The 17,415-nt window shown below is 37.3% G+C and overlaps 1 protein-coding gene across 2 annotated transcripts in view; it reads left to right on the top strand.

Moving 5' to 3' along the window:
• Positions 1-17,415, top strand: part of LOC131592567 (vezatin-like) — a 51,248-nt gene that overhangs the window by 16,027 nt on the left and 17,806 nt on the right. Inside the window, exons 3-6 of one of the 2 annotated variants that reach the window (XM_058864127.1) lie at positions 4,694-4,783; positions 6,928-7,103; positions 9,548-9,823; positions 15,245-15,382. In XM_058864127.1, the coding sequence (XP_058720110.1) occupies positions 4,694-4,783; positions 6,928-7,103; positions 9,548-9,823; positions 15,245-15,382 (680 nt within the window). Of the gene's footprint in view, positions 1-4,693; positions 4,784-6,927; positions 7,104-9,547; positions 9,824-15,232; positions 15,383-17,415 lie in introns of both variants that reach the window. The other variant, XM_058864126.1, reaches the window with a different exon arrangement.

Below are 17,415 nucleotides of genomic sequence, written 5' to 3'. Positions count from 1 at the left end.
AGTAGAAATGCAGTAGCCAATCTGAATGAGATAGTTGATGTGGATAGCTCTTGCATTTCTAATGATGATTGCTTCTATTACTGGTCACAAAGCAAGGCTGAATTTAAATCAGGATTTTGCTCACAATTTACTTTATTTTGAGCTACCTTTAAAAGTATTAATGGAAACATTAGGTCTACCATTTTCGCTTTTCAGAATTGTCAGCTGGCACTCACCATAACCCTTAAGAAACCACCTATCTTTATAGATAATAGCTGTTTTGTGGTATGTTTACACTGAAGATACCTATTCTGATTTAGAATAGGAAGACTTGGATTGTTTGTTTATTTATTTATTAAATGTTAACATTTGTTCACTGTTAATTAAAAAATAGGATGGCATTTCATTGGTTGATACTTTGTTGGTTACTATGAAGTAATGTATGGACTGTCAGCTACATTATTTTGCATAGTTACTTTTGTGGCAGTCAGAAAATCAGTATGTTACTGTGTTTGTGTATATAATTTCCACTGAATTTTACACAAAAGTGCTGGAGGGTTAAGAACCTCAAAAGTATTAAGATATACTGCTTTTAAAAACCTCAGGTATTCTGCTTTTTTCCCCTCCTTTCCCCTCAAGCATTTTACACTTAATTTTATTGTGTTGGCAGCAATTCCTCCAGTATTGTGTCAGATGTAGAAGTAATTTTTCATGCTTTGCCTTGCAGCTTGAAGGGAGTGGGTGTGTGAAAACGGGCTGTCCTTTTCTTACAAACACTAGGTGACATTCACGTTGTCTCATCTCTGTCTAGACAAGAGTACATAGTGGAAATGAGGAAGAAACCTGTGTGTAATTATTAGTGATATATTTTCATAGGTTCTTTCTGCTGCAATTCCAGTACCAGTTGGGAAGATTTCCTTCTGTAATCTGGTGTCAGAAAGTCTGTTTTTGTCATTTGATTTCTGTGTCCCATTTTGGTAGGGTGTCTCAATAGGAAAGAAAATGAGGGAGAGGCAGCTGGCCACACATTTAGAAAAATGGACTGGATTTAGGAGGATCTGAGGCTTTGTTGCAACTTTTTTATGACATACAGACAGATAATTTGCTATTCCTGTCCAGTTATTTCCTCAGTTTAAATGGGACTGTTACCATTTCCCTTCTCTTGGCCTTCACTGGCCTAGTCTACTGAAATGATAAAATATCTGGAAAATAAATGGTTTCTGACTTCTGAATATGTACCTACCCACAGTCCTCATATGAAATGATCTTCCTTGAGGCTTGATGTAACTATGATTACAGGGAGCAGATGCTATACCACACTGAGTGATTCCCAGTATGTGTAAATCACTTTCCTTCTGTTCTGAAAAGCAAGTTTCCAAATGCCTTAAACACTTTATTAAAATTAAAAGGTAAAAGCTGGAGTATTGCTTTGTTTTTGAGTTGAGGTTGTTTCCTCCTCTTGTGTTCTGTCAAGTGGGAACCCTGTGCAGCTGAAAGCAGGTGACATGCAGCAAGAATTTGGCATGGCAAAGGTCTACTTTGGGATCTTCAGGGACTGAAAAAACAAATCTGGGAAGAAAAAGAGGTTCCTAGTGACTGATACAAATATTTCCATTGTGTCTAGCTGTCCTGCCAAGCAGAGTGTGTGGATCAGGCATAAGGAAAGGCAGAGGCACCAGCTGAATTTGAAGCACATTTTAAATACTTCTCAGGATATGTGGTTTTGATGGTAGCTTTTTGGCTTTTTTTTTTTTTTTTTTTTTTTTTTAATTGGAATATGGTCTTAATGAACATTGAGTTAAAGCTGTAGAGGTGTTTTAAGGTTGTGTTCTGGGGGCTGATGAAATGCCAGACTCCCATCTGAGGGACTATGGAGATGTGATTTAGCATAGTAATTGTAGGTGCAGTGTTCCTGGCTGTGCCAATTTGTGGAGAAAGTTACGGCTAAAGTCCTGGTCTCATGATCACTTGATACTCAAAAGCACTGCTAGTAAGAGCTGCTGGACTTGTTTTCAGGGATTAAATCCCATTTGGGTAATTCTGCTTGATCTTTACAGAATTTATCACTTCCCATTTACATCTTTCTCAGCCATTTTCCTAAACTGCTGTGCATATCTAAATGTTTAAATTGATTATATTGTCACACCTTGTCCCACCTTAGATATGATGATATTTTGTTATTAGAGCAGAACTGGTGCTGGAGGCAGCTTCTGAGGATTGTGTTTGGGCTAGCCGTCAGTGGCTGTGCAGGTGACCTGATGTGGGATGACAGAGGGACTAGTCCTTTGTCTAGGGCTCCCACCCACTTAATGCAAGGTATTCAATGTGTAGCATTATCTTCTTCTGAAGAATTTCTCTACAAAAGAGAAATAGTTCTTAGAATTCTTTTTTAGATTCAGATTAGTTTACCTAAAATGTGCATGAATTATGATAATATTTTTTTAAATTAGGAGTTATGCATCTTTGTTATTTAGTTTACAGAGAGTTTGACTGAGTGTTGTTCTAAAGCTGTAAGAATACTCCAGAAGCATTGGCACCATGACCTGACTTGTGTGTTGGTGAAAGTAGTTTTACTTGTCAGTAACTCTCCCAACAGGAATGCAAACTGTGAGACACTTTTCCAAGGATGTGAATAATTCACTGTATTGCTGTACTCTATTGGGTCACAGCTCAAGACAGTGGGTTGTCTCATTTTGCATTTTCAAGCACTGACTTGCCTGTTGAGTGTTTATGCAAGCTCAGATCTTTATTTTTAAACTAAACCTTGGAGAATAAACTAAAAGATTGTTTATGTAGCACACTAGGGGTTTTTTCAGTAACTCCACAGTCTAGTTTAGTAAGCTGGTAGCAATTTAATACAGTCCTTGGTGTAGCTTTAAATGTTCATCATAAAAATCCAAAGACTCACAAAGGCTACGCGGTTGAAAATTATAGGATTCAAGAGGCATATTCTTAAATGTATGACTCTATACCCTGCTTTCAATGTACAGGGAAAAGTACTTTTCAGTGAAATGCTGTCTGAAATTCAAATGCAGAGCAAGACCTTTGTTCATTTAATTTCAATCTTCTACAAATTGTAATTAGAAAATTTTATTTCCTTTTGCACTGCTTTGCAAGAAACCTGAAGGATAATCTAGTGCTGCAGTTAGTGATACTCTTCTGACTTATGTCATTGCCCTTGAGCAACATCAAAATAAAATCACTTGGACTTATTCCATAGTCTTAAGTGTGAATTGCTGGGATAGCTCCTCCTAACAAGCCACAGTGATGTCAGTGTTTTGGGAAGAGCTATCATTATGAGATCCCTGTTACTGGTTTACCTCTTCACTGACCTAAAAACACTTCCTTGTGGCATAGATCTCAAAATCTAACTGTATACAGAAAGATGAGACATTTGTAAAGAAAAGCTTGAGTTAGATTACTTAAATGGGCCCTAAAATAAGTTATTTCAAAAACTGTGGAAGCATAAGGGCTTTAGGGTGACAGCTCCTGATGCACCAGACTGGTTGCACTGCCTTTCAGAAGGCTGTCAGTCTGGTCACAGGTTAACTACAAAACTCTGAGCTCCTGTTGCTTGGGTTTGTTCTTCTATTTTCCACCTTGTAGTTGGGGAAAATCCAAGAAAAAAACAAGAGGGGAATAAAAAATGAAAAAAAAAAACCCGAACAAGAGGGAGAAACAGAAATTGTCACCTTTTATGCACTGGGCTATTACAATCTGTATGGGGCTTTGTTTTATTATTTTGAAATAGTATGCCACAAAATGTAAGCACTTCACAATTAATTTTTTTGGTATACATTTTATTTTATTGTCTTACATGTCAGCAGTCTGAAGATTGAGACAGGGCCTCAGGGTAAATGAAATATATATAAGTAAATATTTTGAAAAATATTTCCTGTCAGTTCAATCTGGGGAAAGTAGATAGAATGATGTGTCAAGACCTGCTTTATTTTTTTGTTCATGGAATGACTGCAGACTAAAGCAAAACCATGCATCTATTAAGTTATAATCTGTTATGCATCTTGTTTTAGGAAGATACATGAGTAGAATGTGTGATGACTGAGAGGGAGTCCCTCTTTTAGTGGCATCTGAAGATATGTTTACAGCTCAGACAAAAGTGTGGATTTAGGTTGCATAGGAAGCAGCATAGAGATAAAGTGCCTGGTGGCACACACTGGTGTGGACAGGGAATTTCTGGGGCATTTCTTCTCCTTACCATCACTCTCCCTGTCTCTGTTTACAACTCTTCTGGAGTCTTGTGCTCAAGCAGTGGGCTGCTGAGGAGAGGTTGTCCCTGTTCTGGTCTTTCACTTTTCTAAAGCCTGTCAATCATTTAACCTTTGGGTTTTTATCTCCCAGGAGAGAGAAAGTCTTTCATATCAATGCAGTAGCTGCCAGCTTGAGATCAGTCTAATCTTAGCTGCAGTTATTTTTAACAGAACACCATAACAATCTATTATGCTCCAAATAGGTGGGGTTACTGAAGGCTTTATTTTATTCTCTTGCTCACAAGCAAACTGACAGGAAGCAGATGTTCTCTTAGTGTACTCTGAAGTTAGGCCAGACACAGCAAGTGAAACTTCCTTACAGGTACTTGGTCTGAGTTAACAAGAAAATCAAATGGAGAAGTAAAGTCTTTGACTGCTGTTATTTATTTAATTTTGGCTTTGGTTATTTGGTTTCTTTTAACTGGAGTAATTTCTGTTCCTTTTAGCAAGGCATCCTGTCAAAACTAGTTGAGTTTTTTAGAAGCTGGTTTCCTTTTCTACAGTATAAGAAAAACAATGACATACTTCACCGACTGGTAAGTGATCACTTTTTTTATTTTTCCATTTCCTTTCCTAATCCACAGGTCTTCCTCCCTTCTGTATCTCATCCTCTGAACAACATCTTTGGTCTGTATTGTTGGTTTTGGCTCTAAGAGTATTACTTACTCTTTAGATAATACTAATTCTGGTCTTCAGTTACTGTGCCAAATTGGGCAGAAAAGGACAGGAGCAGTATCAGTAGCCAGGTTGAGGATGTTCAAAATGTGGAAGATAATAAAGTATGCGAGAAATTAAATAAATTCTTGAAAGCTGAACTGAGTTTAATTACAGTGTAGGTACCCCTTTGGTGGAGGGCAGTGGGGAGATGCTGACTGAGAAGGTCCACGTTTGGTATCCTAGTGCCTTGTAGAGACCACCTAAGACAGAAGGTTCTGGAGTTTCAGCTGAATATTGCTTCACTCTCTGTTTCAGCCTGTTAGCTCAGACACAGCACCACCACAGTGCAGCTGTACTGGCCCTGGACCCATCCTGGCCTCTTTGTTTTGACACTACTCTCTAAATGGCCTCTGCTTTTGGGAAAGGCAAATCAAACTTTGTTTACTCTTTCTCTGCAGCACTGCTTTCCAGTCTGGGCTTGTCTCAGATCTGCTTTAACTTGTACCCTGCTCCTTCATGCTCCTAGTATTGCTTGCAAATGTCACTCTAGTCAAACTGTTCCAGAATCTAGGGTTTTGATTTATTTTTTTCTACTATGTTGTAGGGATGATGTCTTCAAATGGAGCTTCAAAAGAAAATGTTGAGCAACATGAGAAGTTAGAATTTTCCATTTCTCACAGAGTTGTGCTGTATCTCAGTTCTCCTTTATCTCAGGAGGGCAAAATTTCCTTTGAAAATCTCTCATTAGTGATCTTTGATTGACTTTTTTCTTCCTCCCTCTTCCCCTATGAATTGAGGTTATTATGTTAACAGCAATTTTTAGGCATACTTTCTTGAGATGGAGGCATAACCGAAGAACATGGAAAACATGTTTGTCCTGTTGCATACTACAGTAGAGTGCTAAAATGACACAGGATGCGTCGGAGGAGGGCAGAGTTTCCTCTTGCACACAGTCCTGAAACAAATGTTTTCCATTAAAAGTAGAATGAAAGTTATCTGAGGTGACATCTGTGCATGGAATTAAATTTCTAAACTAGCTATCTTACAGTTTCATAAAGAATCTCATTCTGTCAGTGACAGAATGAAACAGATTTTGTACTGTGAAATGTCACACTTGTGTTAAAAGCTTCTATTAGAGACTTTTCAGAAATATTCTCTTTTCTCTCCTGTAGTTAGCTAGATGCAGAGATGCACATGTTCAGTGTTTGTTGGGTCTTGTTATGGCATTCTTAAATTGAAGTAATTATGGTTTGGTGCAGTATGCAAATGAAAATTTCTAGGGACTTCTCCGATAGTTGCATTTGTCTTCATGAGCTGCATATTTGTCTTGAAGAGCTGTAGTTGGGGGAAAAGTAGCAAATGCTTATGGCATCGAATTCACAACTGAGTAACTCCCTAAAGTTTGCCTGAGGAGTAGCAGGGGTGAGGTCTCTGGAGCCCCATACTGTTTCACGTTTGGATTGAGTTCCCTTGGGAAAGGTGCAGAATCCTGCAGGAGGGTACTCCACTGCCTTGGCTCGGTGCTTCCATCCCGTGCACTGACCCTACTGTTGTTAAGTGTCCATAAGTGACTTTTTGTTGATTAATTAGCAATATCTCTCTTTCTCTCTCTATGTTCTGTTTGTTAATGACATAAATGATGTCATGACATTTTCAAAAAAAGTATTTTCTGTTTCTTAATGATCTTCTAACAGATTCAGTACTTCTCTTATGCAAATATATTGGCATACTCTGGCCTGTTTCCAGTTGCTGTTACTATCTAGGTCAGATCACAAAGTCACTGTGATGCATCCTGCAAGCCTGAACTGTTAGGTAGTAGTGTGAGCTTTTAAAGTTGAACAAATTTAATAAAAAAGTAGCTACTTGTCATATATCTGAAACATTCCTGTGCTCTGGGAACAGATTGTTGTCAGTAAAGTGTAGAGTGTGTGGGTGTTTTCCTTGTTCTGCTAACTTAATTTTATGAATTTGCATATTCTTTACTAATGCCTGTTTTTTCTCCTGCCCATTTGTATGTGGTAAGGATGTTGGATTTCGATTTGACACGCTCCGTACCATCCTGCAACAGGAAGTTCTGCTGCAGGAGGATGTGGAACTGATTGAATTCCTTGACCCCAGTATCCTGTCTGCAGGGCAGTGTAAGCAACAGGAAAACAGACAACTTCCAACGCTACGCTCCCTAGCAACTCCTAATATTTGGTACTGTATTGAGGATATCTACCATTATAGTCACTGAGAAACAAGTAAAAAATATATTGTGCATTCTTGATATAAAATGCAACATTAAAGTAACTACATTTTTTTCATGTCCTTGAGTCTTTATTCTACTAGGCCCCAGATTTTTGTATAGGCATGGTTTTTTTCATTGGGCATTTTGTTGAAAGTGAATTTTAATCTGAGAAGACTACATGAACATGAATGAATACTCCCTAGTTAATATATTCTATAGGGAAGAACTAACATAGTTGATTAATTCATTAATTTCTGAAGCTATATAGAGGTGATTTTGATAATGAGACATGACTGTGAGACCTGAATTGGAAAGTGTTTATTTTGGTGGGGTCTTTATAAAATATGTTGTGGGTGGGAGAAGGTGAGGTGGGATGTCCATTTTCAGACATAGAATATTAGAAGAATAAACTACAAAATATTTCAGTAAGATACATTGAAGTCAGCAGAGTCTTGTGGAATTTACTCAAGAATACTGAAGGAGCTGACTGCAGCAGTATCTGAACAGCTACCACCTGTATTTAAAAAATAACATCATCAGTGGTTGTTCTGACAGTGTCTTGCTTGGAAATGCAGTAATCAGTAGAAAAAAAAAAATCACATAAAATGGGCCAGTACTATTTTCTCATATATACACTAAAAATGTAGATAAAATTATTATAAAGTCACACCTCAACTGTTTAAGTTACGTCATTATTGATGCTCTTTATCAAACAAGAGAACTTTTGACCCAGATTTTTCTGGTCCTAGCATTATTCAGTTTCTTCAACTTTCAGCTGATAAAGTACACTTAAAAAAATTGTGAATGTTGTTCACCTTCCAGATGACACCAAGTTTGTGTTTTCACAGACCAGAGGTCAACAGTAGCTTGGAGAAATGCCTTAAAAATGATAGAAAATTCAATAAAGACAAAAGTTTAATGCTACACTTGGGAAGGAAAAGTCAAATTAATAAACACCAAGTGATGAATAACTGGGTATGCAGTACTATTCCAGGAAAGGATCTGCATATCTCTGGGATGGAATAGTGTTATGATATGTAGAAGGTTGTGATCAGTCATCATTTGTTCTGTTCAGAAAAGGGAAGGATATGAGGAAGAATAATGTAATTAATCTGCCAGTGATTCAAATTGGGACTTGGGGAAAAATCTTTTGAACTCTAAGAATACTTAGGAGTTGGAATAGCCATGGCCTGGGTTGTGGAGTCTCCATTTTCATCTTTGGTCTGTCCATGATGGTTAACCAACCAACCAACCAACCAACCAAAAGCTGAAAATAAAGAAAGTGAGCTGTTAAGTCCCTTCTGGTCTTTCATTGTTGTGATTTGCTTTATTTTATTTGTAAGGGTTTAATGTACCAAGGAAGTTAGAAACTGTGTGTCTGTTCGTTTTAGAGGTAGTTACATATTTGGAATATTTTAACCTTGGATCTTCACTGAGACATATCAGTAGCAAGTAGCCCTAAAGAGTTAACACTTGTAAAGCTGATTGAAATTTGACCACAAAACTGTCCAGGAAGTAGAAACCTGTGCCTTAATTTAGAAATGGAAAAATACTCCGTGTGAATACTTCCAAACCTAAATTCAGGATGCACAGCTTTAAGGGATGAAGGAAAAAAATGTATTTAATTGAAAACATTTTAGAAAAGTATAGTTGTGATGCACCTTGAAACTGGCATCTCATCCATCTCTTTGATGATTGTGATTATTTTCCAAAAGCATACAATAATGTCTATGAAACAGTGTTTTTTCTAGCAGTTACTTATTTATTGCATTTTTATAGAGGAAAGTAACAACTTTATAAGCTTTTTAAATGTCTTTGAGAAATAACTGAAATACTAGGAACCTTATACTTTAAGGATTTTCAAAAGGTGCCAGATTATTTTAAATGATTATTCAAGCCATCTTTATAAAATTGTGTTAGAAACTAGTGGTGCATTGGTGTCCAAGTTAAATGAGTCAGACTCTAGAAAAAATACAGCTGGCACTAACTGAGGGATTTGCTACCAAAAGAAACATGCCCTTCCCTACTGTACTCTTGAACCTGGAAGTACAGATTCCTACACGCCCTGGCTTATAATGCTGAGTAGTCAGGTTTTTTCTTTTTTTTTATTTTCTTTTTTATTTTTTAAGTCATATGTGTAAGAGAAACTGACCTTTCAAAGTGGTACATTACTCTCCTACTTGTGCTGTAAAAAAGCTGAAGATTTCCTTAGAGTATACCAGCTAAGTAATATCATGTATGTATTCATCTAAACCTGTCACAAGTAGTTTTCAGTGTTTACAGCTCCCTTCAGGACCTACAGAAAAGCCCCACAATAAGATGTTGTAATCTCAACTGTAACTGAAAACTTGGTACTTTTCCCACTTGTATGCCCTTAGTAACGTGTGGTTGGTGGTACTGTCTCTGTTTGCAGGGATGTCTCGCTGTTCCTTGCCTTTGTAAGTGCACTGCTTATGTTTCCTTCGTGGTGGAAGGAATCATCATGGCTGCTGTGCGGACCGGTGCTGCTCCTCTATGCCGTCTTTAGAGCGTGGGGCACGTGGAGGACAGCCAAGCTGCAAATGTCCCTGCGAAAATACTGTCTCCAGCTGGAAGAAACAGTGGCAAATAGCCGAGCCTTTACTAATCTCGTGAGGAAAGCTCTACGACTCATTCAAGAGACTGAAGTGATTTCCAGAGGATTTACCCTGTGAGTCTGTATTTCACTTTATTTAATACACAGATCCATTCAAACCAGCTGTCATCTAGAATTGTCTTGTTACACTGTCTCCCATAACAAGTGGAATTATTGGAAAACATAATACTTCAAGGTTTTAAATGTAATGAAAGAGTATAATTACTATTCATACTAAAAGTATGAATTCTAACAACTCAATATTAGAACCCCACATCCTGTAGGTGAATTAAATCTCACAAAACTCATATGCCTTTAAAATGTCCTGCATTGCTAGCAATGAAATATATGAACAAATGGACTTTGAATGAAATTAACTATTTTGCAGAGTCATTTAGAGAGTTTTTTTATCTTACATTACAAAACTGATGTAAATAAACTGATCTGCAAGTAGTTGCTCATATTTTAGAAAACAGGACGACATGAAAACCATTCTATTTTTATTTAACAAATCTGTCTAAAGTAGTGAGAACACAGTAGTCAGCAAAAACCATCAAACATCATTTCCCACCTCAAGTAAAGTTAACATAGTCTTTTTTTCTTGCATACAATTGTTGAAGCATTTAGATTCTTAAATTATTGACTGTTGAATTTGCCTCTCTTCCACTTAAGGGATGCAAAAGTGTTTCTGATTATTTAGCTCTCGTAGTTATTTGATAAGTTTTGCTGATCTGCTCTGTGAAAGGGCATCAGAAAGTGTTCAGTGTATGCAGTGATTCCAAAGCCAACAGGCCTGCTGTTTCTGTGCACTCTCATTGCAGTGGATGCTTTTGTGTTGTAATCACCTATGATGAATCCACATGTGCCAATTCTGCTTAAGGCTAAAGGGGGTGGGAAACACCAACACCTAAAATACAGTCAACTTCTTTCCAAAAAAAACCTCAAAAGTTCCCTTGTGGGCAACAAGTTGTTTATCTGTGCCAGACCAACTATTCGACATTCAGACACATGTTCTTACATGCAAGTGTGCAACTTTAGACTTAAAATTATGGATTAATTTTTTAGCTTGAGATGCCTTCAGTGTATTTCACTGAAGAAATGTTTCATTCTCCCTTTGGAATGCATAAGCATGTCTTCAATCTGCCTAGCTATGTGATTTTTGTTTTGGTCTGGATTTTTGCTGAAGAAGCATATACTTGAGCAATAGGCAGTCTTATCTTTGCAAATGGGTTCTTAAAAGAAATTATTCTTTGGGCTTGTCCAAATTACAGATGAGAAAAACATTTGGATTTTTGCCTAAGTTTAAGCAAATGAACTTGTGGTCAATGTCTAAATCGCTACTGCCTTGTTCTTTTACTACATTTCTTAGATAACAGATTAACAAAAAACAGACTGGTCTTTAAGCTGGTGCTTGATCTAATAGCTTCTTTACTTGAAACTTTGGCAAGCTTTTCAAAAGACTTTGGTATTTGGATGGAGTGGGAGAAGTCTGACTGTGCCAGCATCCTCACTGGAGCAACTGTACAGTATAAAGAAGTTAGTGCTGTACATGTGTTGGGTTGGTTTAACCTAGAGGCAGTTCTAACTCTTTTCTGCATCCACATATGCAAGAGATGCTGCTTCTGCATAGGGCAATATGAAATTCTTTGCTTTTGAGTATGATTCAAAATGCTAGTTTTCCCTTTTTTTTTCTTCTAGAATTTTCTACTACAGAACAAGTTTACTATGTTCTTCTGTAGTAAGGTTATCAAAATCTTAGAGCTTATTCATAAAGAGTCCCATGCCAGTATGTCATGAGAAATGGTAAACCATTAAATGTTTGCATTTGGAAAGTTACTGAGTATCCTCTTGTGTTATTTTACATCCTTGAAAGAATTAAATTTCAATCAGGTACAGCATCCCGGTCAGTGTTACATGTGCAGCTGTTTTAAGGTACTGCTAACTCAGCACAGTTTGGCCTGTGCATTGACCATATTGTGAGTAGAAAAGTACTGAGGCTCTCATTGAAAGAGTACCAAATTCAGATTTTGACTGGTTGTACTTGGCTAAAATCTGACAGGGCAAGTCCAGGTCTGCAGCTTTGGCCTGAGGTTCCTCATTCTCCACTGCTGCTTTTCCTCCCCATGACACCATCCATTGCTGTTTTCATGGGCTAGTTTACACATCCATTGAAATATCTATGGCTTTGCTTTTTTCTACCCTATTTGCCCCTTATTAATTGATACTGGACTGCCTCTGTAAATGGTAGATTTTTACTGATGAGGTTTTGGTCAGCTCTCTATACATTAAGTGGCTTACTACTGTGTGGTAGTGACTGCTATACTCAAATAGACAGTCAAACATCCTTTTGCCTTCATTCCCCTCCCAGCCAGTAAAACTGACTGCAGCACATAGATCAGGAACTAAGAACTCGAGCAGGGAGCTTGGATTATAAAGTGGTCCCTTCCAATCTTAACTATTCTATGATTCTGTAATCCTGTCAGGCTTCTCTTACATTAGCTGCTCTCAAAGACAACTTGATATTCTGATTCCAGCATGGCCTTTGGAAGTGTTTAACACTCTGTTGGAGTTTCAGGTGTGTCTGTGAGGTACCAGCTCTGTGTTGCAGAGATGGCCAAGACCTCACCTGGGTAGCTTGGATTACAGAAATTGTTTAGCAAAGGTAGGGTAGTGCTCTACTGAGGCAGAAGGGCAGTATTTCTGTCTAATTGCTTCATTTGCAATTAGCCAGATGAAGCCTGATGACAGGTTGCAGCCTGGAATTTCTGCAGGGTAATGAAAGTATGCCCATTGTCTTGCATATCATAAAACAAGAACTGAAGAAATACATAATGAAAAGTTTGCAGGAGTAAGCAGCAAGTGTTTATTCCCTTGCTTCTCTCCAAAAAATTAACTTCTTTTCCAAAATGCTCCCTTTTTACTGTATTTTAAACTAAAATTAAGCTCTGTGAGCTTAATACATATGGATATATATTAGCATCCTTAGAGAACTGCTTTCATGCCAGAGTACAGTAATAGATTTTTATTAATGTGTTTATATAAATTTGTTAAAAGTTGAAAGCCAATTTAAGATTTGGCTTGTAAAATTAATGAAGAAATATGTTGTTGTTCTATACAGTAAAATGGGTTTGGAGCTGTACGAAAGAGGAAATTCACCCTTAAATTTTTTTGCTTCTTGTGGCTGATATGCAAAGCTGATAGCATTTTGATAACATGTAAGTCCAATTAAAATACATAGAGGATAAAAGGGAGACTTTCTACAAGGGTGTGTGGTGATAGGGCAAGGGGGATTGGCATTAAATTGAAATAGGGCAGGTTTAGATTAGATATTAGGACAAAAATTCTTGACTATGGGCATGGTGGGACACGGGAACAGATTGTTCAGAGAAGTGGTGACTTACCCATCCCTGGAACTGTTCAGAACCAGGCTGGATGGGGCTTTGAGGAGCCTGGTGGAAGCTGTCCCTGCTCATGGATCTTTAGGTGATCTTTATGTTCCTTTCCAACCCAAACCATACTGTGATTCTGTGAAGATAAATGAAACGCTAGAAATTTAGGGATATGACATGCCTGACAGAAAGATATATAATAGATTCTACTAATTTAAATTAGTAGAATGAAGAAGATTTTTTTTTTCTAAAAAGCATTGAAACAATCCATTCCAGAAGGAAAGTAGATTGTTTTGCTGAATACTGGCAGTACATGCTGTGCATGAGTTACGCTATATTTATTCTCTATAGGAGTTGGAAAAGTCTGCATCACTGACTAGAACATAGATATCTCTCTCTTTATTATAGTAGAAGAATTTTGCTCCTTTTCTTTGAGCTTGCTTTTGACAATTCACATGGGCTTGGGTCTGCAAACTGATGCAGGTTTATACATAAACATTTGCAGTTACTACTTTCAAAAGCTAGGGAAATGTTAGAGATTGACATGTATTACACTACATGCTGTGTTCCCTAGTTGAAAGATACAGCAAAGCTAACATTTTAAATTTACATTTAGAAATGGAAATGAACACAGTTTGTTTTTTATTTTTTCAGATTTTAAAGTCATTTATGAGATGTTATATAAACCATTTTAATAACACATCATTTAAAATGGTATGCAAATATTTTATATTGTATTTCAGCTAGCATATTCAATAGATGGCAATATTTGACATGAATCTGCTTGTGTTAATAGTGTTAAACATACTAATATATGGCTCCAGCCTTGCTCACTGGGTGGGCTGCTCTGGTTTTCATATTTGATAGTGAAGGCCACAAGCTAGTTCCTCTCCCAGTCAATGTGCAGCACGGTCCAGCTAAGCACATGGAGTAGGACTTACATTTTCCCAGCAGAGTCAGTCTGCTGGCTTGGTCAGATTTTCAGTCGGATGGAGTACAGAAATAGTTACCAGTGCAGCAATCCACCTCAGGCTTACCAGGTACCATGTATGCTTTTCCCTTTTAAGTGACTGCACATGCAATCACCTCTTCACTGTGCCCTGGGAAAGGTGAGAGCAGAAGCAGGCTTCCAGCCCCAAACAATTAATCATAATTGATTGTCCTGTTGTCATTATGTCACTATGTTCATTCCTGAGTTGATTCTAGTAAAAACAGTCCCAGCAAGCAGAGTGCACCTAGGCTGTTTCCAGAGTCTCAGTCACAGGTTTGACATCAGATTGTATAGGAAGAGATACAGCTGGAGCTTAAAGTTCCACAGACCTGTTCAATGTTCACCCAGTTCACAGTTCATTTTATTTTCAGATGAGATGATTTCTTACAGTGCTAAAGCCAATCTGAGTTATATTCTAATGGGCAAATGGCATCATCTCCTTTAAATGGTATGTTCACCTGAATAGTCAGACACCAAACGTATTTTCCAATATGCTTGTGTGGTGTATACATTTCATGTGTTTACCTGTCAAGTCTCACAAATACAGATGCCATTCATTGCATGATGATAAAATCTGTGTCATCTGTCAAAAAATATTTCTCCTCACCTAGAAAACTTTCTGCATCAAGAAAGTTAAAAGAATATAGTGTTTTGCAGGAAAACCTATGTGTTGGCACCTTTTTTCTGCAAAAATTATTGAAAAAATAAATTTGGATATAAAGAGGTATGTATTAAATACATGTTTATTAAGACTTCCAAAGCTCACAGTGGGCATGTGATAGTTTTGCATCCTGATTGAGATAATGTTATGGTATGTATACCATTAATGTACCATTTTGGAAAACTTTAGAGAAAATAAATGTGCTCAGGAGTTTTGCAACAGCTCAGATGAGAATAGATTAAGGCTATTTACTGAGGAATCCTGGCTGCTGTCCAAAATTTTGATTAACTATATCATTGATATGATAAGGTTTTTTTTTTACTCTCATAGTTACTGAGTGATTTGAAAAAGCTTTCTAAATAATGAAATAAGAAATCTGATGTACTGTTCTTTAAAAATACTTTAGGACACCTGTACAGTTGTATCACATTTTACTTTTCAAGTTTGCTTGACAGGGTCAGTGCCGCTTGCCCATTTAATAAAGCTGGACAGCATCCTAGTCAGCACCTGATTGGCCTCCGGAAAGCCGTGTATCGCTCCGTCAGAGCCAACTTCCGAGCTGCAAGACTGGCTACTCTGTACATGCTGAAAAAATATCCTTTCTGTAAAAACCCACCAGCTCAGGTAGCCCATGCTGCCTACCTGCAGTGTTTAGAGTTGGGATGTCTAGAAACATGAAGTATCTAATTATGTATCTAAACAAGGGAAAGAAAAGGTAGAGTAGTAAATTGGGGCTTGTGTTTGGTTTGGAGCATGCTTAAAATTTGCCTTTTTGTGTACTGTGCAGTGTGAGATAAGATTCAGTGCACTGAAAACACTGTATCATTATTGACACTCATACTTTTGGTGAAAGTGCTGAAGATGTGTTTCAGAGCCCTTCAAGATTTTGTTTTATAATTCCTCTTAGCCCAAAATATCCCTTGCATCAAAATATCCTCTTCTCTGATCAATATGGCTTTTACTCGACATCCCTGTGTTCAAAGGTAAGTTGGTTTTCTACCAAAATTAACTGCAGCAAATTTATGTTAATGTATATTTCAAATATGTTAGAAGGAGATCAGTCTAATGAACCTGTGAGAGAATTAAAAATTGTAGGTCACAGCTTTATTCATGGTGATACAAATTGCATAATCTTGATATGTTATCGTTCTCACTTCTATTCAGCAGAACTAGAAGTTCAGCAATATTTGCTTGTGGCTAGTGTACTATCTTTTAGTTAGATAGCTGCCTGCAGTGAGTACAGTTAAATAATTTTGCCCTCATTAAAATTTCTTCCCATGTAGGAGAGAAAATATGCAGTCATATATACGCCTTATACCAGGCAGTTGTGTCAAACTTGGTACGCAAGTAATTTAATGAGACAGAAAGTCATATTGCTTACATTTTGTGTGGAGGGACAGTTGGGTACTAGCAGAAACAACTCAGCATTTTCTTACACTATTCTTGCTCTGATTTGTTTATGTCAAAAAGAGTGCATTGTTCAAAATCACAGAACAAAATGCCATAGAAAAGCGTATTTCTCTTTTAATTTGAAATCTAAGGTTATATCAGGATGCAATGGCTGAAAGCCTAAACTATAAATTAAGCACTTTGGGTTAAGTATTTACAGGATGTCATGTAGACCAGTTTAAAAGCTCTCTGCACTGTCCTACACTGAATTGTTTGGTAATTCAGGCAGTGCTTCCCTCGGCATGCTAGCTGCTTAATACTTTTATTCTTAAGAGCCTTGTGGGTTCTGCATCATGGGAATCTGATGTAATTATATACAAGCTGGATGGAGGAAAACTTTTAGCTCATTTTAATGGCTGATGTTAATAATCTCACTCTCAGCTGATGCAGAAGGGTCTGATACTCCATTTCCCTTGAACTATTTTGGTAGGTAGGACCTGGGCCTTGGACCTTGTACACTTAAAAAGCTTGGATTTTGTTGTGAGGTGATGTTCTTTGGTGTTAAGGCATAAATGGTGTTATTTTTTTATTAGTGATAAAACTAGACATTGGATAGTAGTATTTTAAACTGAGTGATATCTTACCCCATTAGAATGGAATGCATATAAAATGCAATCTAGGTCTTTGAGATGCACTCAGCATAGGGAAATTCATAAATTTCCTCTAGTAAATCTAGTAAAAACTTGTTCCTTCTCCTCTGTAAAGGTTTACTTACTGCGTCATGAAGTGTTAGAAAAACATATACCTTTAACTTGGGAGAGGGAAAGTTCGTACAAGAAAACAAGTAAGCTGCACAAAAAGTAGTACCCTGTTAAGATTATAAAAGCCTAAATTGCCATGCTGGAAGGTCTGAGTAGAGACACTTGGGCATTTTTCAGTGCAATGTTTCTTCCTTGACCAGCTAGTTTATCACATGCTTAGCTCACCCCTGGTGAGCAGGCAAGAATTTGTAGAAGAGCAGCTTGGATTTCCCTGGGATTCTGTGAAGCCCTCATGTTAGGTCTTTAGACGGGAATGTGATTTTGAATGTTCAATTGTTACATCCAGGGATACATTAGCATTTTTGTTTTTTACAGGTAAATAAGGGTGTCTAATCTGATTGAGGTTAGACATTCACTGTACAGGTATTTTATTCTGGATTTGACAGTTCATTATTAAATAGCACTGCCTTCTCTTT

Source organism: Poecile atricapillus, chromosome Z (genome assembly GCF_030490865.1).
Source record: "Poecile atricapillus isolate bPoeAtr1 chromosome Z, bPoeAtr1.hap1, whole genome shotgun sequence".
Classification (NCBI taxonomy): domain Eukaryota; kingdom Metazoa; phylum Chordata; class Aves; order Passeriformes; family Paridae; genus Poecile; species Poecile atricapillus.
Note: the sequence above shows the minus strand (reverse complement) of the source record. Positions and strands in the feature narration are given on the sequence as shown.